This window comes from Penicillium roqueforti (genome assembly GCF_015533775.1).
Source record: "Penicillium roqueforti strain LCP96 04111 chromosome Unknown scaffold_14, whole genome shotgun sequence".
In the NCBI taxonomy this organism is placed as follows: domain Eukaryota; kingdom Fungi; phylum Ascomycota; class Eurotiomycetes; order Eurotiales; family Aspergillaceae; genus Penicillium; species Penicillium roqueforti.
Window position 1 is genome coordinate 201,218 of NW_024067578.1, and position 14,250 is coordinate 215,467.

The following is a 14,250-nucleotide window of genomic DNA, read 5'->3' on the forward strand; positions in this document are numbered from 1 at the left end:
ATGTACCCCGCCTGCAACAAATATTTATCCCACAATCCAAAGGGGAAACCCGCCCTTACAACCACCCACGACTCTCGAAAATCTACCGATATGTCGTCGACCACCCAAGACGCAGCCTCGCTGCAATACACTTGCAACACCTGTCTCGTTGCCTTCCAACGCAGCGATGTTCAGAGAGATCACATGCGCAAAGACTGGCAGTAAGTCTCTTTTCCGTCTTGATTTTTTTTTTTTTTGCGACTTCAGAAGCTGATTTTCTATAGTTTATACAACATGAAGCGTCGCATCGCCTCTCTGCCACCTGTCACTCTCGAAACCTTCAACGAGAAAGTTCTGGCCGCCAAAGCTACATCCAATGAGGCCGCTGCCAAAGCTTCGTACGAAAATACATGCCACACTTGCAATAAGGCATTCTACAGCGAAAACTCGTACAAGAATCACTTGAACAGCTCGAAGCACAAGCAACGTGCGGCCAGCCTACGTAAGGATGGCGATGCTGCCTCCGTACAAAGTTCCGCTTTCTCTCTCGGCGAGCCCGTGACCAAATCGGGCGATGACGTCAGCAAGGTCACCGAGGACCTGAAGGCTGCCACCATTGACGAAGAAGAAGATGAGGATATGGAAAGTGATATCAAGAAGGACGAGTTCTTGGCGACTCGCTGTCTCTTCTGCAAAACTGAATCATCTGATATTCACACCAACGTGGACCACATGCGGATAGAGCACGGCATGTTTATCCCCGAACAAAAATATTTGTCGGATCTCGATGGCCTCGTGCATTATCTCTACCGAAAAATCACCGAAAACTTCGAATGTCTTTACTGTCACGCTATGAAGAATGACGCACAAGCCATCCAAACCCACATGCGCGACAAGAGCCACTGCATGATTGCCTTCGAGTCCGAAGAAGAACAAGTTGAAATCGGCCAATACTACGATTTCCGAAGCACCTACTCCGAAGATGAAGACGAATCCACTGCCGGGAGCGGTGGCGTCAAGGTGCACGGAGATGGAGATGAAGGCTGGGAAACCGACAGTTCTGCATCCTCCGTCGACGAGGACGATCTTGACTCATATCGAAACGCCTCAGGTGCCTACGAGGCAGACTACGAGCTCCACCTTCCATCTGGAAAGAGTGTCGGTCATCGTTCGCTTGCCAAATATTACCGACAAAACCTGCACAAATACCCCTCAGCCGCCGAACGAGCTGCCCGCCAGCTTGCCATTGCGAATGGAGAAATCGAGGAGGAACCTCCCCGCGGCCGCACCAACCATCACCGCTCTCTTATCACTCGTGCCAACGGTGGCATGGGCATGATTGGAGTTACCGACGAACAAAAAGAAGCTGCTCTTACTGCCGAGCGCCGCGAGAGGACTCGTGCCCTTCGCCAAGAGAACCGCTACGTTGCCCGCGTTCAAAAAGCCAACAATCACCAGAAGCACTTCAGGGTATGTTCGACCTGTACTCTTTTTTTGTTTTGCAAAACTAACTTCCCACTAGGACCCTCTTCTGCAATGATCGATTCATCACATGGACTATTACATATACCTTTTGTTACAGCTGTTGTCACTTTGTCGTCATCTCATCCTGTTATCTGGGGGAGTCTTTTGGGAGATATCATTCATGTATTTAGTCTGAGCAAAATCAAGTCAAATTTGCTCCATTTCTGTGTCTTGATCTTATAGTTGTAGATGTAACAGGAGAACCTGTGATAATTCTACCTTGGGTCTAGCTCCAATACGCCTTTATCCATACGGTCGATTTTTGGCTTAGGGTGGCAATGGTAAAGGCTGCTGCGGAGACCCAATTGCCAACCTGCTGCAGATATGAGGTATCATCGGCTAGTTAGATATAACCGTCTATAGCTGACTCTACCAATGCCTAGGGTAAAGGCTTCTTCGTTCCCATCTCTCTTTGTTCCTTTTTCTCTTCTAGTTCTCTGTTAGCTTCCAATCCGATTTGATCGATAAACTGCACTCTCTATCTCCTTTCTTTTTGCACTCCTCGACTGCCAGCGATAACACGAAGCAACCCATCTATGAAATCGGTCTATTTAGATCAAGTACCAAAAACAAAGACACACAGTTGAATGTCTATGTTTCCAAAAAAACGCTTCGAAATTGATCTCTTTGCTTCCAGCTTCGAAAGCTCATCTACCCTCCTGGCCGAACATCTTCGACACGTTCGACGTCAAGAGCCAGAATGGATACCCGATGAGGCTGAGATAGATAATGATAGGGAAATTGAAGACCCTCTTGAAGAAATGCATGATTGGGCCTTGCGGCCATTTCTGCCAATCTTCCACGAAATTGCTCCCCTGGACCCGAGTCAAAAGTATACGCTTAACGACTATCTGTTTGCAGAAGAATTCCACTACACTGTGCAGGTGGTAGAAGAGAAGTTAGTTCCTGTTTATCTCAGTAATACCAAGAGGATGCAACCATCCTCCGTCGACTACTCGAGCTTTTCTGTCTACCATCCTAGGGAAGTCCAAGTTCCAATTAGTGCAGACTCAGCTGCACTGCCAGCAATACCTCGCAAATTATTTATTCATAGGCGACCACGGCCTAGCTTCTTTAAGCTAGTCTATTGGGGTGATGCAGGTATTCTTATAAGAGATTCTCACTTATTCAAAGATTCATATAGCTAAATTCGATCCCCCAATTCTCATATCGCAACTAGGAGGGCTGGTCTAGGATGATAATGGGTATATCATAGGATTGCTCTTCTCATATATCAATTGTGGTAGAGCTACACTCAACTGCATTGATAGACATAATCCCAAATATTCCGAGCTTTGACAAAAATGGTTTAATCAGGTTTTACACACACTTCAACACTTTCATTTACATAATATCATTTGGGGAGATATAAAGGCGGCCAATATACTCATTGACGTCAATGAGGATGCATACCTGATTGATTTTAGGGGAGTTTATACTAAGGGTTGGGTTGAGAAGGAGAAGTCCGACTCGATCGAGGGATATCTCCAAGGACTTCAGAATATTAAACGACGCCCTTTTGAGTGAGTCCTAGATGGCTTTCATTCCGAGGCTCATACTGTCGACTTTCGGTGTTACATCCTAGAGCAGGTTCAGGCCGCCGGCCAATACAACTTCATTTACTCTCTTTGTACATCTATCCGTGCACTATAACTATTTGTAGCCTGTATAGGTTGCCTACTTGTGTCTGGTTCCAATGTTAAATTCCCCCCAGATGGCTTTTATAATTACATTAAGGGTTGTTTGAAAAGGATTGCTAGTAAGACACTCATAGGCTCCTATTGAATCCCGAGTCTTAGTCCCTGAATGTTTGGGCAATCCAGCTCTATATGTCACACCCACTCACTATCTAGAAAGAGGCAGTGGGTGGTAACATGATAGTTTACCTATGGGTAAGACAACTTTCTCAAAGGTGGTGATTTTCGTTCCTTAGAGTCTACATGTAAATGCGTGCTGGCCTGTTCTGGGTTCTCTCCACGAATGTTGCATTTAAATCAACAATTGCTGTCCAAGGTGACTGAAATCTACTCCCAGTGTTCATGTGGTATATCAAGTTCCTACGCGAGTTAAGAGGCTTTGGGCTTCTTAGTTGGCATATACCGTTCCAAAGCAATGCAAATATACTTAGACTTTCCCGGAGGCGCTTCCACATCTCATGACTACAGGCATAATTGTGGTACAAAAAGAAGTGAAAATACATGGATTGACAGGTCTCATTAAACTAACTAACGGCTCATCAAAGCAACGGCTGGTTCTCTGAGGGACCGCCATCAGACTTTGAAGCCTTGCCATGCTTCTTTCGGCGACGCTTCTTTTTGGGTTTTGCGTGGCCGGCGTCGGGGGTTTCGGATTTTGTAACATCGGTCTCAAGGACCGCACCATCGGTATGATGCTGGTCGTGGTTGTGATCATGGCCTGGTGCATGGGATTCCCCCTCGGAAGAACTGGTGCAATTTGCATGCAGAACAACTTTCCGGATACCATTGACATCCACGATCTGTTCTGTGATGCTTCCACTGCGCGCCGGTCCGCGGTGGTGGTAAACGAAGCCTGGTGTACCAGACGATTCAACACTGCCTTCATCACTACTAGCCTCCCGCGCCGGCCCAGAACGCGGTTGGTTTTCGGAATCGTCACGTAGAGCATCACTACTAGCCTCCCGCGCCGGCCCAGAACGCGGTAGGTCTTCATGTTCCTCACGAACGGCCTCGGGAATGGAGACTTGGGGAAGGTCCTTGTATTGATGAGCACCGGTGCTTTTGCTTACACTGTCGTGCGAAAGCATGGTGCCGTAGCCCAGTTTGAGAGCATGCGCACCGTCTTTCGCGTCTGTTCCAGCGGAGTTGAGCAAGCCCGCACCTATGCCACCTTGGTATGCGGTAGAAGAAGGAAGAAGCTTTTGGGAGTCGGAGGTGCTTTGTCCGGACTCAAAGTCGGTTTGTGCAGAACGGGACGGAGAGGTGCCGTTGCGCTTGATCTTGACGGAATGGTAACGGGTTTGGCGCGGCCTACTGGCCAGATTGGAAGGACCAAGATGTTTTAGGTGTTCTCGAATCTCATCTGTGGCGCCGACTTGTGTAACCCACTCATTTGCCGAGTCAGAATTCATGTCGGCAGTAGTCTTTCGAAGTTGAAAGCGAGGGAGGGGTGCTTCCACGGAACTGCGGCGGCGAATCAAATCGGAAGGCCTAGGGAAAGATGAGGGTTGTGTGGAATTCACGTCGATCAAGTCGCCATCGGGAATGATAGAGGGGTTCAAAGGAGGTTCCTCGACGATCTTGCCTTTGGCGACACGAGACTTGGGTGCAGGCGTCATTCGTCGGATGGCTTTGTGGACATCAATAAAGACGTCAGATTCGTCAATGATTTCTTCTCCAATCAGTTCTTCAATGACATCTTCCAGGGTGACAACTCCAAGAGCGCCACGATCCTCGCTAGGATATTCAGATACAAGAACCATATGTGACTTGCCCTCTTGGAAGAAATTCACAATATCGAGACAACTGGTTTCAGGGCGTGTTTCAGGAAGTGTAGCCAGAGCAAACTCACGGACCCGTTTGCAATCTTCCGGGTCGTAGGTAATGAGCATCTTGACAAGGAGCATACCGACAAAGTTCATCGGATTCTCAGGAGCGTGGATTGGAATGCGAGAATATCCCTGAGAAAGAATGAGGTCCATTGTGCGTTCGTCCAACACAGTGTCTGCAGACATGGTGAAGACATCATCCATCGGTGTCATGATGCTGCCGACTGACTTCTCTTTGAGGTCGAGGACCGCACTGATAATGGTCACTTCATCGGAGTTTAGTTGCTCTCCGGCTTCGCCCAATGTTTTGTGGAGTGTGACGAGTGTTTTCAATCCGGCCTTTTTGTAGATGGTACCATGGTCCTCTCCAAGCAGCCTGTCTAGCAGCTTTGCGATTGGCCAGGCGACTGGAGACATGATGTACATCAAGACCAGGACGCAAGGCGCCATCCAGGCACCGATGGGAAGACCATAACGAACGCAGATAGACTGTGGAACAATCTCGCCGAAGATGACAATCAAAGCAGTGCTTCCTAACACTGCCGGCCAACCACCACCAAGCGTGCGGTCAAGGACAATGGGTAAAGTTTCATTTGTGATCACATTGCTGAGGAGTAGTGTCACAAGAACCCAATGTTTTCCGTGGTTCAAGAGATTGAGAACACTAGTAGCATTTTTCCTCTCGTGCCCTTCGCCAGATGTCTGGATGACTTGGAGGTAAACTTCATCCTGTACGAAACAATCAAGACGTTAGCCTGGCTCATCGGGGATTTTTTTTTAGCCGCATTGGAAAGAGCTAACCTGTCCCATCAGGGCAATCGTAAGACCCGCGAATGCTCCACCGCTCAACACAAGAGCAGCCGAAAATCCCAAATAAAGCCATAAACTTGGATCGCTCGGTTCCTTCCCCTGTTCTGTGTCGGGAGATGACAGAACAAGCCGCGAGAAGACAGGCGCCGCCGTGGTGAAAGGAATTTGCCATATCGCAACGAGCACAAGCTTGGCCAGACTCAGCATCACTGGCCGAGCGGCAAACGAGCGGTATGGTGAATTCATGAGACCGAGAGTCATTAGCGAGACATGCTGCGATGTATATATATAGGGTCGGTCGCGGGGGGTCGGTCGCGCCGGAGAGGGGGGTGAGAGGGGGTGATCAGATGAGGGATGGAACAGCTAGGAATAGGGGGGGGGAAGACAAAGACAACAGCAAGAAAGATAGAGAGGGAGGTGGGGGCGGGTTGAGAACCTATAGGAAGCAATGTGAGGACAACAACAAAGTGAGCAACCGAGCTGCAGCAGGATGACGGAGACCGGGGGAGGCTAAGACGGGCGGATGGGCGCTTATTCAGCGTTGAACCCCATGCCGCTAACCGCCGACGTGATGTCCGCCGCCTCCGCCGTCTGGTAATCCGTCACCTGGCGCTCAAGGTTGCCCACTTTGTCCCGAGTCTGCTGGAGCTCCATGTCTGATGCCAAAGACTGGCAAAAGAGCTCGGAGTTTTGATTTGCCAGGGCTCGGTTGTTGCCCTCGAGGCCTTCGACCTCCTGGTACATCGCCTCGCCTTGGTCGGCGAGGTCGGACACTGCTTCCTTTAGGTCCCCAATTTCTACCTCAAGGCCCGCCTTCTCCACCGCAAGGTCGCTGTACGAGGACCGTAGTTCCTCGTACTGCTCCTGCAGGGCATGGAATTGCTCCTGCAATTTCTTGCCGGCTCTAATAGCGCCGTCCCTCTCTTGCACGTACTGGACGACCCTGGAGGTTTCGACCTCCATGTCACCATCCAGTTTCTCCTGCTCTTCCTTACTAGCCTGTAGCTCAGCGGAAATCATGGCATTGGCGGCCAACAACTCCCCCAGCTGCGCTTCCTGGGTGGCGAGTGCATGCTTCAGGGAATTTGTCTCCTGAACAGCTCCTTCGCTCACCTCACGCTGCTGGGACAGCGCGGTCCACATCTCCCCCAACTGCGCTTCCTTGGCGGCGAGTGCGTGCTGTGCCGCTCCCTCGCCCGCCTCATGCTGTTGGGACAGTGCAGCCCGCAGCTCCCCCAGCTGTGCGTCTTTGGCGGCGAGTGCCTGCTTCAGGGAACTTGTCTCCTGAGCCGCTGCCTCGCTCGCCTCGAGCTGCTGGGAGAGTGTGGCACGCAGCTCCCCCAGCTGCGCTTCTTTGGTGGCGAGTGCGTGCTGTGCCGCTCCCTCGCCTACCTCACGCTGCTGGGAAAGTGCGGTCTCCGCCTCCGCCTTCGATTCCGCGGTCGCCTTAGTCAATTTCCCCTCGTAGTCGACCTTGACTGCCGTCAGCTCCCCAAGATGGGTCTGCTTCAGCAACTTGACACGCTCCTCATGTTGCTGCTCGGCGTTCACCAAGGCGCTTCTCACAGCCTCCCCCATTTGCTGCTGGGCCAGCTCGTGGGAGATGCCGGAAGTCGCCTGGATCTGCTGGCGGAGGAACGCGTTCTCGTTGCTGAGCGCGGTGGCAGCGTCGTTGAGAGACCGAATCTGGTCAGCCGTGCGGGCCACATAAGCACGGGCCTCGTTCTCGAAGCTGACCATCTTCGACTCCCACGCCGCATTGACAATTGCCACCTGCGCAACGGCAGTGAACTCCTTGTCCGGTCGAGCACGATTCCCCTTTCGCACTCCGTTTTTGTTGGCAGGGGCCCAACGAGTACGTCCCTGCATCCCGCGAACGGGATTTAGCTGGGCCAGTCGCTGTAGGTCTTCCAGGTCCTCGAACTTGCGCCGCCACTGGCGGCACTCGACGATGACCTGGTCCTTCACGTACCGGGACTCCTTGATCCCCCGAGAGATGGTTGCCAGTTGAGCGTCCTTGTTCCGGACCTCCTTGTCATGGCGGTTTTTCTCCATCTCCCGGGCTTTCTCGGAGTCACGCACTCGTGCCTCCGTGCCACGGAGCTGCTGCTCCAAAATCCCCACCTGCGCTCTCAGTGTCGAAATTCTCTTCATCTCGGCCTCGGTGGCCGAGATGGCCTTGGTGGCGGGGGTGTCGTTGGTCGGTGTTGGTTCAACGACCGACACTGCTGCAGCTTGCAGCAGTCGGAACAACCACCCACGGGAGCTACTCAACGTTAGTCTTAATGGTCTTTTGGGCGAGTGTTTGAGTGAGTGTTTGGGATGTGACTTGGGATGTGACTTGGGATGTGACTTGGGATGTGACTTGGGATGTGACTTGGGATGGGCTTGGGATGGGCTTGGGATGTGACTTGGGCAAGGCAGTGATGGGCTTCGGTAAGGCAGTGATGGAGTTGGGATGGGCGTGGGATGAGTCTTGGGCAAGGCAGTGATGGCAACTCTTTTGATGCCATGAGACATGACCCAGAGGCTGGCCATACGGAGGGGACAGATGAAGGATGAAGGCTTCCAAACTTACCTGCTCATGCAGCATCCCGCTGCCACCAAGGCAACGAGAAAGACGACGATGGTTCCAACAAGTTGGAAAAGATCAGTGTGCCAGTATGCGGCCATGGCCGCAAGAAGCACGAAAAACACGACGCGAGAAACAGCCATTGTTGTTGGTAATAATGGGGTTCTTGCGATAAATGTGTGAGGGGGAAGAGAGAGAGAGGAGAAAGAGAAAACAAAAACGAGGGTTGGGTTTTATAGGCAGGCCTACGCGGTGTTCTTCCTACGCGTTCCTTCCTCAATTGAACGACTGCCCATTCAAACGGACCCTGCCCAGGCAACCCCCTCCAAACAATGAATTGCCACAATAGCCATCAATAGCCATCAATAGGCTCCCAACACAATACCAACCCATTGTGGCCTATTGTCTATTGTGGCCTATTTTCTATTGTGGGCCTTTAAGCTCAATAGGTTAAGCTTTGCGGCCCGTGTAGATCACATACATGAACCAATGGAACCATTCCATTGTCTTGACACTAGAAAGCACAAAGCTTGCCAACCTTGGGATACGGTCGTTCCTAGCAACCGAACCAGGGATATCTTGACTAGCAAGTGTTTACTTCATTTAAGTTGATTCTTCTCAAGACCTGCTCATCAACCGTCTCTCCCAAGCCCGGTCCTTAGTTACATGTAGATATCCACCTGAACTATGAATATTTCGAACAAACAGCTCTATTTGAATGCCGTAAGTGTTTTTGCTCGGTCTCCCTTAAAGGAGCAGCAGGTGCCTGAACTGAGCAAACTGTAGCCGTAGCGTGTGGCAGCATAGGATCCGGAGCTACGAAGTAAATCCTTGTTGAGCGAGAAAACTCTCTCTTTGATAGAACCATCTACGGCCTTGGGTATTTTGTCTGATAGGCAGTTGATAGATAGGGTAGCAAAGTTGATACTGAAATAAGCAGTTGATAGAAAAGTATCGAGGTAGAAAGTCCAATGGCTCTTGTGTTCTCTTCAAAGGCTGTTCAAGAAACCTCGACAACGAGAGAGGGCTCTGAAAATGGCACTCCCCTGACTAGCTCCTCCACTGAGACCTTGTGGGTTCTCGGTGACATTCACGCATAACGTTTCCAATGTAGAGGCTGGTAAGTTGATTGAGCGAATACTATGTGGGCCATCCAGTTAGCATCTCAATTATAGAACAAGCAACACCAAACTTATAGATATGGCTTAGAACGTATGCCACGACTAGCGTGCTTCAGTGTGTATCATGGCGTCTCGGTGAGTTGCATGGCAAGTCACCCGGAGTTGTGCCTCTCTCGTAAGGAGTGCTTCCTCGTGTAGGATTCTCAGTGATTCTAGGGTAGGCTCTCTAGAAGGTTTTCAACGATATCCCATAACGTCTGATCTATCTCCGATATATTCTTTCGTTAGACATGCTCATTTTAAACTCGATAATAGAGACCTACCTCCTGGTCATCAAGAAAGGAACTTGGTACTCCTTCATTGTCCGAATCACTTGACGCTATGTCTGTACCAAAGACATATTGAATGGTCAAGGGATCCTCAACCAATTGCATTACCGCTTCAGTTGTGTCTCCCTGTTCTATGGGTATTTCTGGATGGCTTGGAGTGGGTGCTTGCTCCTCTGGATTGAACTTTCAACTATCCTATAGCTTTGAGTCTAGGGAGAATAATCGGGTTAGTTGTGATGCAGACGCAGCCCGGGACTTTATCGTAAGCAAGACCAGAAGCTTTGAAATCACCAAGACTTACGCCGATAGACTGGGCCTCCAGGACCGCTCCAATAGTCTGTCTTACTGACTGTTGAAAACGGCCCTGAATGCCTTGTTCGTCTCCGAACCACACCCTCACACGGTTGGGTCACCTGGATCTGCTGGCGGAGGTCCGCGTTTTCGTTGCTGAGCGCGGTGGCAGCGTCGTGAAGAGACTGAAGCTAGTCAGCTGTGTGGGCCACATAGTCTCGGTCTCTGTCTCGAGCTTGACCAGCTTCGACTCTCACGCCCTATTGTCAGTCGCCACCTGCGCAATGACAGTGGCTTGCTTGTCCAGTCGACCACGATTTCCCTTCCGAACCCCATATTTCTTGGCCAAGGACCAACGAGCACGGATCAGCGCTGACTTTCGTCAAACTCCCTTGCGACCGCAGTGACTTGGTACCAATTATACTCACCATTATTACGGGCCCGTAATCACCGTGTAGGCATCTGTGCTAGGAAGGACTCTGTGTCGCTCCGTTTGAGAATCAAGTGACGGCTATGCTTTGGTATACCAGGTGAGTCTGGCTGCCACGGAGAATGTGAGGAAGATTGTTTCATCGTACCAAGACAGAACGGGACGTGCACCATGTACTTGAGCTTGGAGGGAGTGATTTTAGGATGACGATCACGTCCAATCAGTCAGGGGTAAATGAGATGGTCACGACTTCGAGAGATTTTGGTGCTCCCCCGCCAGCAACGCCCATATCGGTTTTGATACGCCCTAGGCAGTAGATTCACGATCAGTGCTATCATAGGGGTCGGCACTGTAGATGACGTATAGATTGATTGGGGTGGGTTGTAGACTGGTGGAAAGGCGGGATATCCGTGGGAAGGTCGGCTAGCGCTTGGCTGTTATATTCAACCCGAAAGGAAGGTGAGAGGATAGTGAGGAATAACTGAGAAAATAGTAAGGATCAAGTGAGGGAAGAGTGAGTAAAATAGAAACCAATTGATGCTCGATCTTGTTTACCGGGCTGTGTTCTTCCCTCGGCGGTTTATATGGTGGCCGGTCGATTTATCAAGCAGCAGACAGCAGATTCAGCATAAAATTACACGGCACGATAGAAGCAAACTACATAAACTTATTCTTCTATCAACAGTCATTTCCTCGAAATTTGATCAAGCGCTGAATGCAAAATTAGATTATGTTTATCATGATTCTATGTCCGTCCTGCCACATATATTTCGTGCGGTGCAACGCCAATACAAAATTCCCAATATGTCAAGATTTCGTCTCGCCACCATTGACATTCTTCCAAGAGCCAGCGTAATGGTGTTCAACGAGATAAGGCCCTCTGTCCGCCGGGAAGCCAGCCTGTCTAGAGGAAAAGGCCGCATTAGGCAACACGAGTACGTCCTGAAATAGGGTGGGTTCTTTGATGTTGGTTATATTTGCCCGGCCGAAAGGAACGCCCATTTCCTTCTCCAGATTCTGCAATAGAGCAATAGTCATGGCCTGGGGACCCGTAACTTCCACCACATCGCTGATCATCGTCATGTTAAGTTGTGCAGTGGTCACATTGTACTGCGCAGCAGATGCCTTCAGTCTATCGATGATATATTTCATGACCGCCACGATATGGCTTGTCTTAGGTTTTGTCATGATCGTCCAACTCGCGAACTGGAACCCGTCGAATTCCAAACCGACGACGACGTTTGTTTTGTTTTGAAATTGTTCCGGGATCCAAGTATAAATTGGTATGTGACATGTCACGTCAAGATCGCTCCAAATTCCTCCGTCGGCGTACAAGATCAATTGACGAAGGAGATCGGCTTTTAGGATTGGGACCGGAAGTGAGAGATAGAGATCAAGGACCTCTGGGTAGTTGGCAAAATGCTCACGAACGTACTCGTCTGCACTGTCGTCTGTGAGAATCTCATGTCGTAGACGTGGGTTCACATCTAGCCAACTGTTGATATCTCTCTGGCGGTCGTCGTGGATTTTCGTTGAACCGGCCTTTTGCCAGAGCTTTAATGGGATTGAGGACTGTGCGTAGTGACCATGGGGATTCGCGATTGGCAGGTAGCTTGGTATTTGTGGTTCTGATATTGGCCTCATATCTTTATTAATAGGAGGTTCCGGTGGATTTGACGGTATGATACCGACATCTGAGGCGACAGTAACATTGTCTTCGCTACAGACGCAAGATTCACGAGGTGCATGAGTAAGAGCAATGCTTAATGGTTGTTTTCCCAGATTCGATGCGATCCAGAAAAATGAACAAATGAACAATAGCAGCAAACCGAGTAGGTAGTGAAGCCGTCCCATATCGATGGTGGCGAAACCTTTCGGGAGAAAAGAACAAAGATAAGACTTTCAAAAAAGGGATCTGCCAACTTTCAGGGAAACGCCGTCTCTTTGTTAGAAAGATCCTTCGAGGGCCCACAAAAGCTTGGTCTCGACTTGTGAAGCTTCCTTATGCATTATATATCAGGTAAATCAGTGTATATACATACGTAAGGGATAGCAAGGGTTCCATATGATACTTTGTATAGCGACTCTCCTTTTTTAGTCAAATATACATTATTTTCATCTCGTAGGAATCATTCAAGCTATTAAACGGGCGGCATTGGCTGACTTCATTGTGGACATCGACCGAGTGTCGATTAAGGGTCTCGGATTTGGGGCTCTAATTGGTCCAATCATTGACTCCAGTTTAACCCGTGGATGGCGTCAAATTTCCCACGCCGTACATCGGAATGTTTGATAGTATATATAGTACTTCATGTCTCGGATATATGGATAGGGCGTTCTATAAATGGATCTTGTAGGATTTGTATAAATCTTGATTGTGCAATTTCCGTACTTTAGACGGTACAATATACGAGATATTTGAAGGAATACAAGGAATATTCAGATTCAGTACTAGAAAGATGAGATATATATCTGGCGTGAAGACAAACCAACCTTGGAAGTGATACGTCGTTGCAGCACCGCGGAAGTGGCCGCTTAGTCAGGTTTGATGACGTCGACCGGGTTCCCGGGGCCCAGGGGTTTCTGAAGTCCCCGAGTAGTCAACGTCAACTCTGGATTTTGGAAGATTGCACCTTTCACTCTTAACAATCATGGCTTCAAGAATTGGCTCTCAGATGTTCCGTGCCCTCGGCGCTGCTCCACGGGCTTCGTGGTCTGCGCAGGTGCCTCGTGCGCCCGCTTTCAGCCGCCTCTACTCGGCTAAGGTGGAACAGCCGCATCTGCGCTTGGGCTCAATTGGTACAGTTTCAACAGGATTGCATTGCCAATATACCATGCTAACACAAGACAGCCCCAAACTTCAAGGCATTGACTACTCAGGGCGAGATTGACTTCCATGAGTTCATCGGTGATAAGTGGACCATCCTCTTTTCACACCCTGCAGACTTCACGCCCGTATTTCTCACCAACATGCTCCACGAAGACACTGAACTAACACGAAATTAGGTGTGTACCACCGAATTAGGCGCCTTCGCCCGGCTTCAGCATGAGTTCGACGCACGTGGTGTCAAGATGATTGGATTGGTGAGTGCCATTTATAACTTCCACAGAGCCTTGGCTGATGCGCCCACTCTCTCCAGAGTGCCAACGAGCTCGGTTCCCACGACCAGTGGGTCAAGGACATTAACGAAGTCGGCTCGACTCAAGTCAAGTTCCCAATCATCGCCGATGCCGAGCGCAAAGTTGCCTTCTTGTACGACATGATCGACGAGGATAGCATCGGGCAAAAAGAAGTTGCGTTTACTATTCGCTCCGTGTTCATTATCGACCCGAGCAAGAAGATCCGCCTGACCATGATGTACCCCGCCTCCACCGGCCGAAACTCCGCTGAGGTCTTGCGAGTCATCGACTCCCTGCAGACCGGTGATAAGAAGGGTGTAACTACCCCGATCGACTGGAACGTTGGTGATGATGTCATCGTGCCTCCTTCTGTGAGTACCGCGGATGCCAAGAAGAAGTTTGGTGAAGTTCGCGAGGTCAAGCCTTACTTGCGCTACACCAAGATCTAAAGACGTGGATATGTATAACAACGAATGAAATTGAGCAATTATCATTTCAATGGCGATCAAGCGGGCCAGTGCCGCGTGTTCTATCTACAGTAACATTGG

General features: G+C 49.9%; 5 protein-coding genes across 5 annotated transcripts; 2 read left to right on the top strand and 3 right to left on the bottom strand.

Annotated features, from left to right (window-relative positions):
* Positions 1-90: 90 nt before the first annotated feature.
* LCP9604111_5706 (putative C2H2 finger domain protein) lies at positions 91-1,519 on the top strand (the record flags this gene model as incomplete). Its single annotated transcript, XM_039073546.1, has 3 exons — positions 91-200; positions 264-1,449; positions 1,502-1,519. 3 exons carry the CDS (start codon positions 91-93, stop codon positions 1,517-1,519), a joined length of 1,314 nt encoding a protein of 437 aa, XP_038928217.1.
* A 2,220-nt stretch (positions 1,520-3,739) lies between these two features.
* On the bottom strand, positions 3,740-6,100 carry LCP9604111_5707 (putative DUF21 and CBS domain protein (Mam3); the record flags this gene model as incomplete). Its single annotated transcript, XM_039073547.1, has 2 exons — positions 3,740-5,758; positions 5,831-6,100. The coding sequence occupies 2 exons, from the start codon at positions 6,098-6,100 to the stop codon at positions 3,740-3,742; spliced, it is 2,289 nt and encodes a 762-aa protein (XP_038928218.1).
* A 270-nt stretch (positions 6,101-6,370) lies between these two features.
* On the bottom strand, positions 6,371-8,554 carry LCP9604111_5708 (uncharacterized protein; the record flags this gene model as incomplete). The annotated part of the gene is made up of 2 exons (XM_039073548.1): positions 6,371-8,339; positions 8,418-8,554. 2 exons carry the CDS (start codon positions 8,552-8,554, stop codon positions 6,371-6,373), a joined length of 2,106 nt encoding a protein of 701 aa, XP_038928219.1.
* A 2,835-nt stretch (positions 8,555-11,389) lies between these two features.
* On the bottom strand, positions 11,390-12,226 carry LCP9604111_5709 (glycosyltransferase family 32 protein; the record flags this gene model as incomplete). Its single annotated transcript, XM_039073549.1, has 1 exon — positions 11,390-12,226. One exon carries the CDS (start codon positions 12,224-12,226, stop codon positions 11,390-11,392), a length of 837 nt encoding a protein of 278 aa, XP_038928220.1.
* Positions 12,227-13,233: 1,007 nt separating this feature from the next.
* LCP9604111_5710 (peroxiredoxin) lies at positions 13,234-14,151 on the top strand (the record flags this gene model as incomplete). Its single annotated transcript, XM_039073551.1, has 4 exons — positions 13,234-13,381; positions 13,434-13,537; positions 13,589-13,666; positions 13,723-14,151. The coding sequence occupies 4 exons, from the start codon at positions 13,234-13,236 to the stop codon at positions 14,149-14,151; spliced, it is 759 nt and encodes a 252-aa protein (XP_038928221.1).
* Between the last annotated feature and the right edge of the window lie 99 nt (positions 14,152-14,250).